General features: G+C 42.5%; 1 protein-coding gene across 1 annotated transcript in view; it reads left to right on the forward strand.

Moving 5' to 3' along the window:
• The window catches only part of GMPR (guanosine monophosphate reductase), a 79,800-nt gene that overhangs the window by 36,270 nt on the left and 27,178 nt on the right, over positions 1-16,352 (forward strand). The window contains exons 5-6 of the mRNA XM_066579390.1: positions 5,338-5,419; positions 8,642-8,748. Of these exons, the coding sequence (XP_066435487.1) occupies positions 5,338-5,419; positions 8,642-8,748 (189 nt within the window). The remainder of the gene's footprint in view (positions 1-5,337; positions 5,420-8,641; positions 8,749-16,352) is intronic.

Here is a 16,352-nt window from a genome sequence, read left to right on the forward strand (position 1 = left end):
TTGCCTATTCTTTGACATGCCAGTATAACATCTGACCTGCACATAATACCCATACAGCTAGGGTTTATTCACACTGCCAAGCTCCTATCACATACGCCAACCATATCCATAGAGCTCCATTCACCTGACAGATACCCAAAAGGTACCATTTTGGCATCTGTTGAGCCAATATACATTAGTATACCTTTTTATGCGCATGTATGTAATAGTGTAATTGATTGCGCCATTCCATACAGAGGTATCCAGTAATAAATGTATACCGAACAATATACTTTTCTTCAACATAGGAACCTATAGCTGAACTTCGCCACAATATGCCTTTATACTGTAGCAGTATATATTGAAAGCTTTGAAATGAGGTATACTGCTTATGGTATACCCAGGGGCATAACTATAGAGGATGCAGGGGATGCGGTTGCACCGGGCCCAGGAGCCTTAGGGGGCCCATAAGGCCTCTCTTCTCCATATAGGAAGCCCAGTACTATGAATAAAGCATTATAGTTGGGGGCCCCGTTCCAAGTTTTGTATCGGGGCCCAGGAGCTTCAAGTTACGCCTCTGGGTATACCTTTGACTTGCACTGTAATTACAGATCCTTAGGCCAGCTTCACACAGACATCTTTGCGAACGCAATATGCAGTGAATAGAATCCATTGATTTCAATGGGTTTGTTCACATGCGTGTATATTGCATGCGCTTTTTCGGCTGCCCAAAAAAAGACAGAGCGTGCTCTATCTTTCTCCGCATTTGCGCAACAAATGTCCCAATAGAAGTCAATGAGGGGTACACAAATGTGCGCACAATAAGCAAGGAGATGTGTTAAACACAGCATGATTTTGTTGGAAAAAGCACACATCTGGAAGTAATTAAACATTTCAATCGATACATTTGTTTGCCACAAGCAAATAAACACGTCCTGCAGACAGAGCATGTACAATCACTTGCACCGTTACGTGTGCAAAGAAACGAAGGCATGCACAATTGCGTTTATCTCGCATGATGCGAAAATATGAAGTGATACGAGCCTTTCCCATATTTGCCATTCACTCCCGTTGTAAAGGAAAGTTTATGGCACCGGAAGGGCTCACTTACACGAGCGTTTGCTCACTGCATATTACGTGCACAGTTTTTGCTTGTGTAATACACAGTATGATGCGCATGAAGTACATGCACAAATAAAAATGTGGCATGTTCTAGTTTGGCATGTATTACCTGCCCATACATGCCTAGACAGGATGTAAGAATTGAATGTACATGCTGCGCACTGCCACGTGAGAACAAAGCGCATAGTACGCACCCTCACACACTCGGGTAAGTGAGGCCTCAGCATATCCAGCTGTATAAACAACCTAGAAGACTAAACTTTTCAATTCAAGTTAAAACCAAAGGAAAATGCAGTAGGTCCAGCGTAGGATAAAAACTCTTTCTCTTTATTGAAAAATCCAGACAGACATAGAGAAACAGGTTTATGATGTAGGGCAACATGTTTGCCTGAAACATGTAAGACGCCACATGCCTTTTGTTCTCTATGCCTGTCTGGATTTTTCAGTAAAGAGAAATTGCTTTTAGGGCCCATTTCCACGTAACGATTATTGCTCAAATTTCGTTCGAACGACCGAAAATCAGCGATAATCATTACATGTAAACGCGGGTATCGTCCACGTTTCGTTTGGACAATGATTTTAAGGTGAACTTAAAATCCATCTTTCATCTACTGAGAGGTAAAGCAAACATATTTACCTGAGTAGACAGCATGCTGTTATCTCCATAGGAGTCAAGAAATAACATAGTAACCTGCTGGGAGCCGCGAGCAGAACAATGCAGCTGTGTGCACAGCTGGGTGTGTGATGAATCACATGCAGGGCTCTGCAAACAAGTCCTGGAGGCCCTTTTACATGCAAATGCGGATGATAACATGTTAATGGACATTAATGGCCATTATCACTTTATTCAAATATATAGCAAAATCTTTCAGTTGTTTGAAAGATTATCTTTGCGTGTAAATGGGCCTTTACCCTATGCTGGACCTGCTCTCTTTTCTTGGGCATCTGTTGTAGTTTCCAGCCATTCCTTGTGTGGGAGTACAAAAGAACACTCTTGGCAGACATTCAGCTGTATAAGTTGAGAAAATTGAATAGGTTGATCATTTGCAATTAACTGAATTGATTTGCATTGGATAGTCAATGGAGGGGAAAAAAACTATAATTATTTATTGAATCTTGGATCATTGATTTGTCAGGTTGATTTGCAGCAAGTTTAGTTGATTTGCCTCTTTTTTTGACTATTAGCTGGCATAATCTCACCAAATCATTGGTTCCTTTATTTTAGATCACCCATACAGTAGTTATTACATCTTTTTATCTATTACTAAAAAAGACCTGCATTCACTGTCTGGTAAAGGCAGAGACTGGTCTCTTATTGCATGCTGAATGTGTCACTGCTTTCAGTGTCTACTTTATTGGCAGAATGTGCGTATGCATATGGTAGGGCCATTACCTCACTGTCTCAGTAGAATTTCATTCTTGAACCACTAATGGGTTCTAATGATCTTGGACATATTTGTCAAGCTGAATATTTATGACTGCAATCAATTACAGATAGAAAGCTGCATAATGGGATGGTTCCGCCTAATTGGGTTGCAGTAAAAAAAAAAGTCAATTCCGAAAAATGTGTACTTTGATAGGTATTTTCATGTAATAATAGACCCTACTTTTATTAATCCTATATATAACACACACATTATATATATATATATATATATATATATATATATATAGTAGCAACACGGGGGTTAAAGAGCACGCCAAATGGTCACTTTTGCTTCTTAACCCTCCACAGTCCACAGGAGGAGCAAGTAAATCCTCAGCTGAGGAAACAATAGCAAGTCCGTTGGTTTGCACAGACCTGTGGATGTCCAGAGCGCAGCTGGTCCTTAAGTCTTTAGTATCTTCAGACCCTTAGTCCAAGGACAGGCGTACCCCAGGGGTCCTGCTGGAACCATGTAGCGCCTCGTCCACAGTGCCTCTCTGCTAACAAGAAAAGTCACGTTTCAACTGAGCCTGGATCTCCCAGACACACACACCTGCCTCTCACTTCCAACTGTCTCCTTAAATAGCATGCTGGTTGAGTTATAAGATCTGGCCTGGAGTAAGAGAGGACCGTTCTACATCACAGAGGCTAATACCTTCCATTCCAGACCACACCTCTCACCCTGTTACTATATATATATGTTGTTCTAATAGTTCTAATAGTTCTAGTGAGTTACTCACTAAATAACATAAGTAACAGAATTATAACATAACTCTAAAGTCGATTTCAATAAAAATATTTAGTTTTCCCTAAACTCCAGGTGCCATTTATGATATTAACTTTTTCATCTCAAGAAGTGCCTTATTCTCACCCTCTGACACATCGGCTGTGAGTCACTGTCTTCCATGGAGTCTCACTTAGAAGTTCAATTTTGGAAATTTACTGTATGTGTCTGACGTGAGGAATAACCGTGTCTAGCCAAAACATTCCAACCACACATCCAGAGATACAACGCGAGCACCAAATTAGAGAATGACGACATCTTGAGGTTGGGACAGACCGAGTAGTACAAGACATTTCCAAAGGTTGTTTTATTTAAAAAAAGGAAACTATACAAATTATAGTATAGATTTTAAAAAATACAAACAAAAATAAAAACACTGCACTCACATGTAATTTACTAGGGTCTTCCGATTTTCTATCATCGGCAGATATTAGGGAAACAAGTTTCTAGCTTGTTGGATTTTTGTTCTGCCAGAGATAAGCCATTGCCAGAAGGTTTCTCTAAGGGTGGTTGTCACCTCTGGTCGGAGGTGACATTGCAGATCCGGCACAAAATATCAGAAGAAAAAGCGCTGCATGCAACACTTCTTCTTCCGGTAAAATGCTGGGCAGCAGAGCGGAAATCGAATGGACCCCATTATGATCAATGGGTTTTGTTCGGAGTTGTTTGGTTCTATCAAAAGACGGACTCTTTGGCCAGGGGTTTCTGCTTTTCTGATCCACAAGCAGAGCAGGAAAACAGAATCCCTTGGCCAAGATGTGAAACTACGCTTACCCTCCACGTTGAGATAAAAATGGATACTCAGTTGAACCAAGCACATTTTTTAATAAGGAGGTCGGAAGAGTCAGCACTTTACCAAATGCTTCTTCACCCGGTAATTATCATTGTGTATAGCCAGCTTTATGCTAACATATTCATCGCATTTCAAAATGTCTTTATCTGCAGGCTGGAGATAACTGGTGGGAAGATTAGTAAATACCTACCATTAGCATACAATTATGGTAATGCAATGTATATGGTAATGCCTCACATGTAAAGATGCAGTATGTACTATTGATGGGGCAAAGTCTAATGGTGGCCATACTCATTAGATAAAGGTAGGTTGTTGAATGAACAATCGTCTAGAGAACAATCATTTCACAGATGCAGCCATATACATTTTAGTCCATATTGGCAGTCGCAGTCCTTCAAACTGGCCATACATGTTCAATGTTACCGGCCGGTGGACGAAAGACCTTTTTGAGAACATTCTTTTAAAGAAAGATCATTCATGAATGAAAGATTTTTCGTCCGACTAAAATTTCAAATATGGCCGACTTTCCAGACACTACACACCTGAAACGATTGGTTGCTGTTAAATTTCATTTGACGAATGATCATTTTGGTTGAAATTAGACTGGTATGTATGGGGGACCTAAGAGAGCCCAATCATAGTAACATAGTATACAAGGCCGAATGAAGACAATGTCCATCTAGTTCAGCCTGTTAAATCAGTTGACCTTCACTTGGAAGCTTAAATATAGCAAAAAGAGGTTTTCAGCCTATTTTCAAAAACTGATCTTTATGATATCAAAAAATAGTTTTTTGTTTTTTTTTTGGTGTTCCACTGTATGTCTGTGAAATCTAACCATTCGCAGTAAATTGTAGAAGAATGTGCAGAAGTCTCATTGTTTATCGGAGTTGGTACGACTATATTTCCCAGTCAATATGTTTAATCCTAGATGCACACCTATATACCAGAGATTAAAGTGGGCATAATATACGGAATGATCTCTACAAATCCTTGGACTGCATTATGAGTCGGACTGCTGCTGTTGCACCTTTAGCAGATGAGGGTCCTATATACAGTAGTACTGACTGGACAACCATGGGAATAAGCTTGAGGATGGTACAGTTTTATAATACCATCATTACCCATTGGCAAGTAGTGCAGTAGATCTTCAATTCTGCATAGTGCTATTCACAAGGCAAAGAGCATTGTCAACTGGATTTCGATTCATATTTCCAATTTTTTCATATTTTATAGGCCGGGAATGTGGTTACAGGTGAAATGGTGGAGGAGCTGATTCTTGCAGGAGCGGACATAATAAAAGTTGGAATTGGACCAGGCAAGTTCAAAGAATTTTTCAATTTATTAATAACTTACATCAACTGAGTCCATTCTTATACGGAGATTCTGACATTTTCATAAACTTTGTACACATAATTCTGAAACTTAAACTTTGATTCTTTACATTTGCATCACAGAAGGGGAAATAAAAAATTAAAAACAATCACAGAAAAATGGCCGTTACTTACTGAGTGAGGAGTGCATATAAATGCATCCTCCTCTCACCATGCAGGTAGCTGACTACCAAATGGAGGAGCCAATAACACCTGTGCAGGACACAGATGAGACAGTCACTCACACTGCCTCCTGATAATGAGGGGGGTGGGTGCTTGGCGTACACTCTCACACATAGTGGATACAAGGTGCCAGACCATTCTGATATATGTAGTTCACCATGCAAACCAGCAACCTATTGATGACGCCATGATAATTCGGCGGGTTGCCCTGCATATCCATCAGTGAACCACATTGGTACTGCCACCCTGGGCTCCCCCTGGAGACTTAATGCCACGCTGCATGTGAATGATAGATAATAAATGCAAGGCATTTAATGAGAATTACCCTTACATTCGGATATTTATTTTTATTGCAAGGTGTTAAAACATGTGTCAACATTGATATATAATGAATAGTAATGACTATTCTATAGTAAAACTGAGTTGTGGCGTTGGATTACTGAAAATTTCAAACTATCAAACATCACATCAAGCGGTGGCATGGTGGCATCAGGTCCCTGGGGCTTCAGGATCCAGGCTGTGCGGCTGATCCATTCCACTGAGTGGAATCCACTTTATCTATTCCACTGAGCTCTAGCTATATGGAAAGATATATGAAAGTGTTGGCTTAGTTATTATCAATGGACAGACATCTCTCTTGGAAACGCATAGCAAAATAAATAGTATTGACAATTTACGGACCTGGGGTCTGCATCTTTTGGTTTAACCCTTGGAGCGTGGGGAAGATTTTTGTCTCTTGTATGGTGAGCTGGGATGATTTAGTGATCCCGCACTGAGCAGGGCGTTGGACTGATGACCCTGGAGGTCCTTTCCAACTCTACCATTCTAGGATTCTAGGAGTCCCTTCTCCTTTCTTGTGCTATTTACCAAACATTATAATAAAACTCTCAAAAGTGCCTTGGACAAAGCAACACTCCTCCCCAGACTGACCCACCGATGCCACGGTTGGCGCATGCCTCAAACATGTTTCCTTCAGCAGTGATCTAGGTGCACTGAATGTCTGTGGAGAAAGTCAAAAATGTCAACAGATTTTCTCAATTACACATTTTTGCTCCGAACTTACAACCTTGCCCTCCATAAGGTCAAACAACCCTGTTTCATTACTTTTATCCAGGGGCGTAACTATAGAGGATGCAGGGGATGCGGTTGCAGTCGGGCCAAGGAGCCTTAAGGGGCCCATAAGGCCTCTTTTCTCCATATAGGGAGCCCAGTATGATGAGTAAAGCATTATAGTTGGGGGCCCTGTTACAGGTTTTGCATCGGGGCCCGGGAGCTTCAACTTACGCCTCTGCTTTCATCGCTTCACTATTCAATAATCAAAAATGACTCTAATACTTTTCACTCCCTCCTTAGATCTACAGTGCAGCCACCTAAGACAGATCTGAAGTTTTTGATGCAGTTTTTTTAGCCAAAGCCAGAAGTGGATTTAAACTATATGGGACGTATATAAGGAGGACTTAGTGACATTTCGCATGAGATGGAATTCGCTGTTGAATTTGCCATTGTGTAGAAAACTATTCACCAAATCCTAATGTCTAATGTGTAGATTTTGATTCAGAATTAAAGTGGTTTAATTCTACATCCAAATCCACATTTAGACTGGTTTCACATGGGCAATAAAATCGCGCAATATTTGTGTGTTGTGAGAAGCACAAATCTTGCACAAATATGAACCCCATTCATTTGAGTGGGTTTATACACATGAGCGATGTTTTCAAGCACGGCACCGTGATGTGATGCTAGATGAGAAACACATCGCAGCATGTTCTATCTTCCTGCAATATCGCTTGTTGTTTTCAGTGGGCCAGCGGGTTGAAGGGATTCCCCGCAGGGATGAAGGAATCCCCTGCCGTTGCTATCACATAACAGAATTCTCCCATTGCTTTCAATGGGGCTGGGCTGCTGCCGGTCCATTGAAAGCAATGGGATGAAGGGATTCCCTGCAGTGATGCAAGGCTGTTCTAAAGGAAAGGAAAGGGAGGGAGGGGGAGCGGCATACATGTAATAGTAGCCGCGACGTGCTCGCGGCTGCTATTCGTGCATCCGATTTAAGGCTCTGATGGCTTTAGCACGGCTATCTGAGTGTTAAAACGATGCTTGTCTGAAAGCTCCCTTAGGGCCTAAACATGTTTTTCTCCCCTTTGCAGATGCTATAATCACAGCCGTATAACGGGACAAAACAAAAGTGATTTTGTTTTCACTGCGGGGATTGCTCAGCTGTGAATACCACTGCCGAGAAAATATAGGACCTACCGCAGGCCCCATTGAAAACAATGGGTGCTGCGATGCGAGAGCACGCAGCCAGATAGGACGTGCTACAATTTGTTTCCTGCATCACATCGCCTCGTGGTGCCATGTTGGAAAACAACACTTATGTGTATCGCTTAATATTTGTGTGACGTACAACGTAAAAATCTTGCGGGAGTTTCTCGGCCGTCTGAAAGACGCACAAATCTCATTCTGCTGTAAAATCTGCAGTATTACCGCCGGTCAGGGGATACGGAAGTGACCAGCGGTGCTGCGCTCACTAGGGGCCACCAGGTTCCCGATGAAGAAAACGCCTAAAGTCCAAAGACTTTGGAGGTGAGAGGGAGCGCGGTATCTTCTGCTATCAGCTGTGGTAGCACAGCTGATTTCGAGACAAAATCCGTACCTTGGGTGCAGATTGTAACTCTGTGTCTTTTGCAGAAATGCTGCGGATTTAGCAGCGCAATTTTCTGCTAGTGAAAATCTACAGCATTTCCGCTGCATGTAAACATATCTTTATTTTTCTCCCGTCTGGATCCACTTCTGGCTCAAAAACCGTCATGTCACGAAAACTGTAGGAAAACCTGTTTGTGAAACCACCCTCAAGCCTCCATTCCACTAGTGTACTTGGTGCCATGTGGTCTCTATTATAGCATATTGGCGCTGTAGATTGATGTTGTCACCCTTTGCCAAGCCATAGAACATACCCTAAATGTTTTATCTCCTTACTTTGGCAGGTTCTGTTTGTACTACGAGGATTAAGACCGGTGTTGGCTATCCCCAGTTAAGTGCTGTGATTGAGTGCGCTGACTCGGCCCACGGGCTGAAAGGACACATCATATCAGTAAGTACAGAAAAGTTCTTAATATTCAGGATGTCACATTTATCACGTTATCTCCAGAACTTACAGTCGCATCAATTCGCTCACATCTGTTGCTAAACATTTATGTGAGAGATTGCATGATTCTCTGCGCTATGTCATTAATGGTGTTAACAAGATAAAAGCAACTCTTTGAACGAACATCTTTTCCGCAAGGTCTGCTAAGACCATAACCATTCGAACGTCTACTCCTACACACCGAAGTCAGATGGCTGTCAAGAGGAAAGTGCTTACAACGCTTATACGAACTTTTTGACACAGTAGTCAAGTTTCATTGGCCGATTGACCCAAGACTTTGTGATGCAATCGAACTACGACATATTGACGTTGCCTATCTGGCAGACATATTTGACAAACTCAACAAGGTCAACACAAAGCTACAGAGACAAAACGAATTTCATTAAGGCTAAAGGTATAATCTCTTCCTTCATTGCCAAAAAGGACCTTCATAGCAATAACCTGAGTCAACGTGAGCTCTGTCAGTTTCCGAGTCTACAAGAAATTGCACGTGAAGACGGAGACAAACTTCAAGATGCAGACCTAGACGTTTTTTGCTCACATCTCAAACAAGCCAAAGAAGACATGCACACTAGGTTTCATGATCTATGTACCCTTGAAATACTAACGTGGGTACTAAAGATGATTGAACGTACTTGTTAAGGGCGATTTCGCAATCGAGCATCGCTTTTTTCGAGTAACTGACTACTCAGGTGAAAAGATTCGGGGGGCGGCGTGGTGGAGCGGGGGGTAGCAGTGGGGAACAGGGGAAAGCTCTCCCCCTCCCACTCCCCTCTGCAACCCCCCGCTCACCCCCGGCGCCCCCTGAATCTTTTCACCTGAGTAGTCAGTTACTCGAAAAAAAGCGATGCTCGATTGCGAAATTGCCCTAAACGAGTACGTTCGCTCATCTCTAGTGGGTACTCAATCCTTTTTCAGCAGATGCAGAAGAATTCCATCCCAGATTACAAGAGCAGTAGATCGACTTGAAACACGATAGCGAAGCCCAAGCACTTTTCCAACAATGTGGCTATGAATGTTTTTGGGTGAAAGTGAAGAATTCCTGTCCTATCCTGTGGCAGGAAGTTAAGTTGCTTGTTTTAGCTTTTCCGTCTACGTACTTAGTGGAGAGGAGCTTCAGAGCGGTTCAGCAGCTCCTGACAAGAGAGAGAAACAAACTTCAGATATGTGTAAGGGGTGACTTGAGACTGCGGTTGACGAAGACAGAACCAGATATCGCAAAATTTGCATACGCTCATCGGGCCCAAGGCAGCCATTAATGGCACAGATTGTGGCAAACATTATTATTATTATTAGTCGAATTTCATTGTTCTTGCATTTTAATTAGTCTTCTGACCATTAAGGATTAAGGTGTATCTTGCATTTTCTTTAAAGGTTGTCCATTTCTATTGAGTGATAATTAAACATTGTATTATTTCATCCCCCCCCCCAAAAAATCTTCTGAAATAAAACCTATTCATTATTGTTTCCACAATTAACCTGTTTGTAAATATTTAGCACCTATATTTTAGCAGCTAAAATGTAGCTGACTAAAATACTTTTTTGGTCATTTTTAGAAAAATGTTTTCACAATTAATGCAAATCTGTTAAACACTATCAAACTTTCCAAAAGAAGTATTTGGTATTTTAATTTATACTTTTAACTATATAAACAAGGTAAAAGTACAACAAGTTTGCATCAACTGGGTCTAAACTAGTAAGGCTGGGGGGGGGGGGGCGCTGGTTCCCTTCCCAATACCTAAAGGGGGCGCTGGGCTGAAAAAGGTTGAGAACCACTGCTTTGGATGACCCCAGGGGGGGTAATGAGAACTCTTGTTTATGTTATCTTCCCCCTTATAAATCAGAGTACATACTTGCTCTCTGGTTCTCACTTATGGAGGATCTTTTTTCAGAAGAAGACTAAGGTAAGCGGTTGCTCATCTATTCACTCCTTTGCAACTGAGGGCCCTTTTACATGGGACGACTTTTCAGGCGCAGATGCCCAACAGGTCGTCCCAACAATAAGCATTCCTGAACTTTTACACAGGAACAATCATCAGTAGTAAATAAAGGTGGAACGGGCCGCTTTCCTCATTCACTGTAAGGCCTTAGTCAGACGGGCGTTTTTAGCCGCAATTTGCGCATGCGCATGCGTCTGGCGATTTTATAAAACCATTGCTTTGCAATGGTATCGGACACATGAGCGCTTTTTATGCGCTCGTCTGATAAATTATAGAACAAAAAATCGCAGATCGCACCTATCTGCGATCTGCGATTCCTGTTCTCTTCTGTATATGCGCTCAATGGGGCCGGCGGCAGCAGCGCCGACCCCATTGAGAACATATAGAAGACAAATCATTCTTCTCTGCCACAGCTGTAACAGCTGTGGCAGAGAAGAACGATGTTTGCCCATTGAATTCAATGGAGCGGCAATACAGCCGCTCCATTGAAAGCAATGGGCTGCCGGTGTGCGCGGGGTGATTTGTCGGGAAGGGGTTAAATATATAAACCCTTCCCTGCAATTCATCCTAAAATGTGTTAAAATAAAAAATAATTGTATACTCACCTTTCCGCTGCAGCCGGAGTCCAGCCGTGGCCGCTGTCAGTTCTCCTGAACTGCTTCTCGGCACTATTCAGCCGGCGGGGCTTTAAAATCCCCGCCTGCTGAATGATCTGCCTCTGATTGGTCACAGCCCTGACCAATCAGAGGCAGGTTTCACTCACACACCCATTCTGTTGCCGTATCCATTGAATGCAGCAAGTAGCACCCATAGTTTGCTATGGGAAATCAATTTTTCCAGCACACTTGCGGAAAACAATTGTGATTTCCGCAAGCGGAGGAAAGATCGCAGCATGCTCTATTTTTTCGCAGATTCCGCATGGCCAGCTTTTGTTGAAGTCAATGGAAGCCGTCCGATCTGCGGCCCTTCCGCAATTACATTGGGCCGCAATGTGTAAAAATTTTTTAAAAAGTATAAAAATCCCCGCCTGCTGAATGATCTGCCTCTGATTGGTCACAGCCCTGACCAATCAGAGGCCGGTTTCACTCACACACCCATTCATGAATTCATGAATGGGTGAGTGACTGCTGCCTCTCAGCGCTGAGCCAATCAGGGGCAGGTCTGACTCACATCCATTCATGAATTCATGAATGGGTGTGAGTGAGGCATGCCTCTGATTGGCTCAGCGCTGAGCCAATCAGGGGGCAGGTCTGACTCACACCCCCTTCACACCCACTGCAGGATGGCCGCGCGGAGCTCCGGCTGCCGGGAGAAGGTGAGTATACAATTTTTTTTTATTTTAACACATTTTAGGATGAATTGCAGGGAAGGGCTTATATATTTAAGCCCTTACCGACAATTCATCCCGGGCTCGCCCGCAGCGCATTGCTTTAAATGGAGGCGGCTCTGTTGCCGTATCCATAGATCTGCAGCAAGTAGCACCCATAGTTTGCTATGGGAAATCAATTTTTCCAGCACACTTGCGGAAAACAATTGCGATTTCCGCAAGCGGAGGAAAGATCGCAGCATGCTCTATTTTTTCGCAGATTCCGCATGGCCAGCTTTTGTTGAAGTCAATGGAAGCCGTCCGATCTGCGGCCCTTCCGCAATTACATTGGGCCGCAATGTGTAAAATTTTTTTTAAAAGTATAAAAATCCCCACCTGCTGAATGATCTGCCTCTGATTGGTCACAGCCCTGACCAATCAGAGGCAGGTTTCACTCACACACCCATTCATGAATTCATGAATGGGTGAGTGACTGCTGCCTCTCAGCGCTGAGCCAATCAGGGGCAGGTCTGACTCACATCCATTCATGAATTCATGAATGGGTGTGAGTGAGGCATGCCTCTGATTGGCTCAGCGCTGAGCCAATCAGGGGGCAGGTCTGACTCACACCCCCTTCACACCCACTGCAGGACGGCCGCGCGGAGCTCCGGCTGCCGGGAGAAGGTGAGTATACAATTTTTTTTTATTTTAACACATTTTAGGATGAATTGCAGGGAAGGGCTTATATATTTAAGCCCTTACCGACAATTCATCCCGGGCTCGCCCGCAGCGCATTGCTTTAAATGGAGGCGGCTCTAATGAAACGCGGCTAGGAGCAGATTTTCGGGCGATTTGCGGGCGACTTGCACTCACCGGTCACACGATTTGCGGATGCGCATCCGTCATGCGATCCGCAAATCGCGCGAAAAAACACCCGTCTGACTAAGGCCTAACCAGGCAGGGGGTCAAACAAGGTAATCTGCCACAAAGAGCAAGATCGTCAAATGGTGTGTTGTCTTCCTTGCACTCAAGTTCGACACATTGTGGATCGAGTTGCCATATTACTGGGTGGAATAATCTTGGGGGGTCTCTAGGACCCACTAGGGTTAAATTGTAACGAATTCCACCGCAGCCTTTGCCATAGGGCTCCTGCCCATGGATGGATATTTGCTGCAAAATCCGCTGCGGGCGTCCGCAGCATAGATCTGCAGCAAGTGTAAAAATTTTTTAAAAAGTATACTCACCTTTTCCCTGCAGACGGAGTTGAGCCGCGTCCAGCCGGCAGTTCTCCTGAACTGCTCTCTGTAGTATTCAGCAGGTGGGGATTTAAAATCCCCGCCTGCTGAATGGGCTGCCTCTGATTGGTCACAGCCCTCAGCCGATTAGAGGCAGCTCTCACTCACCCATTCATGAATTCAGTGTGGCAGAGGATAGCGGGCAGCGCTCGGCCCTTTCGCTGAAAACGCTGCTAAGTGCAGATTTTTTCAGCGAATCGTCGGCCTCGGTCAAGGGATTTGCGGATGCGCATCCGTTATGCGATCCGCAAATCACACGAAAAAACACCCGTGTGACCGAGGCCTAAAACTACTTTCACAGAAGCATATTGTCATCAGTATTCCATTACTATTTTTCTGTTGGTAACGCAGATTTAATGCTAATTGATTCACACGAGAGTAAAATATATGCATGTATTTTGAAAACCCATCATGCACCATTTTCATCTGTTTTTGAGGATGGAACACAACCTTTGAAGTCTGTGGAGAGTGTTTAAAACAAAGATGCATCTGTATTCTATTAGCACTACATTTGTTTTGCTTTTTGTATTATTTTCTGTAAGTAAAAATGGAATCATTCATGTAAAATTATACCGATAAATTAAAATCCGGATAGATCCTGTTCCATCATACATCTATATTACGGATACATCCTGTTCAATCTTACATCTATATTACGGATACACCCTGTTCCATTATACATCTATATTACGGATACATCCTGTTCCATCATAATCTATATTACGGATACATCCTGTTCCATCATACATCTATATTACGGATACATCCTGTTCCATCATACATCTATATTACGGATACATCCTGTTCCATCATACATCTATATTACGGATACATCCTGTTCCATCATACATCTATATTACGGATACATCCTGTTCCATCATACATCTATATTACGGATACATCCTGTTCCATCTTACATCTATATTACGGATACATCCTGTTCCATCATACATCTATATTACGGATACATCCTGTTCCATCATACATCTATATTACGGATACATCCTGTTCCATCTTACATCTATATTACGGATACATCCTGTTCCATCATACATCTATATTACGGATACATCCTGTTCCATTATACATCTATATTACGGATACACCCTGTTCCATCATACATCTATATTACGGATACATCCTGTTCCATCATAATCTATATTACGGATACATCCTGTTCCATCATAATCTATATTACGGATACATCCTGTTTCGTCATACATCTATATTACGGATACATCCTGTTCCATCATACATCTATATTACGGATACATCCTGTTCCCTCATACATCTATATTACGGATACATCCTGTTCCATCATAATCTATATTACGGATGCATCCTGTTTCGTCATACATCTATATTACGGATACATCCTGTTCCGTCATACATCTATATTACGGATACACCCTGTTCCATCATACATCTATATTACAGATACACCCTGTTCCATTATACATCTATATTACGGTTACATCCTGTTCCATCATACATCTATATTACGGATACACCCTGTTCCATCATACATCTATATTACGGATACATCCTGTTCCATCATAATCTATATTACGGATACATCCTGTTTTGTCATACATCTATATTACTCTATGTATCTCTTAATACATCCCAGAATTGTGTTTGCCTTTTTGGCTGCTGCATCACATTGTTGACTCATGTTCAGTCTATGATCTATTAGTATACCCAAGTCTTTTTCACATGTGCTGCTTAGTCCAATACCTCCCATTCTCTATGTGCTTTCTTCATTTTTCTTGCCCAGATGTAGGAGTTTGCATTTCTCCTTGTTAAATACCATTCTGTTAGTCGCTGCCCACTGTGCAAGCTTTTCTACATCTTTTTGAATACTCTCTCTCTCTCTTCCCTAGTGTTAGCTATCCCTCCTAGTTTTGTGTCATCAGCAAATTGAATCAGTTTCCCATCAATTCCCTCCTCCAGATCATTTATAAAAATGTTGAACAGCACTGGGCCTAGGACAGAGCCTTATGGTACCCCACTTGATACATTCTTCCACTTGGATGTAAAGCCATTTATGACCACTCTTTGAGTATGATCACTCAGCCAGTTGTGAATCCACCTAACAGTTGCCTTGTCAATCCCATATTTGGTCATTTTTTCAATATCTATAGTATGAGATACTTTGCAAATGATTTACTAAAGTCAAGATGACCTATATCCACTACATTTCCCTGATGAACCCAGTCAGTGATTCTGTCATAGAAGGAAATTAGATTCATCTGGCATGACTTGTTTGTTACAAACCCATGCTGGCTCTGGTTAATTACTCCATTTTCATCCAAGTAATTGCATACATGGTGTTTAATAATTTGTTCAAAGATCTTTCCCTATATAGAGGTCAGGCTCACAGGCCTGTAGTTTCCTGGATCCACCTTCTTCCCTTTTTGAAGATAGGGACAACATTTGCCCTTTTCCAATCTTCTGGGACTTCTCCTGTTCTCCAGGAACTTTCAAAGATTATGGCGAGCGGTTTAGCAATTACCTCCGCTGCTTCCTTTAGTATCCTAGGATGTAATTCATCTGGATCTTGAGACTTGAATGTATAGGGTGAGATTAGTGCTCAAATCCTTAGTGAAATCCACAACAAAATCTGTATGTAACACCCAGATTAACTGTAAAATCCACAGCAGAAATTATGTGTTATGTCTGGATTTACTTTTAGGCCTCCAGCCCAGCAGTGTATTTTGGAGCTATGTGTTGTCTGTGTAAGGCCGGCTGCACACGGACGGATTTGCATTGCGGAATCCAGAGCAGGCATCCGCCTCAGGATTCCACAGCAAATACTGCCCATAACATGCTATTGAAAAATACTTTTTCCTCTACATCAGCAGAAATCAATTGTGATTTTCCGCTCACGGAGGAAACATCACAGCATGTTCTATTTTGCGCGTATTCCTCGTAGGCAGCTTCCATTGAAGTCAATAGAAGCTGTCTGATCTGCAGCCCTTCCTCAATGACATTATGGAGAGGTCGCAG

The sequence above is a fragment of the Eleutherodactylus coqui genome, chromosome 9 (assembly GCF_035609145.1).
Source record: "Eleutherodactylus coqui strain aEleCoq1 chromosome 9, aEleCoq1.hap1, whole genome shotgun sequence".
NCBI lineage: Eukaryota > Metazoa > Chordata > Amphibia > Anura > Eleutherodactylidae > Eleutherodactylus > Eleutherodactylus coqui.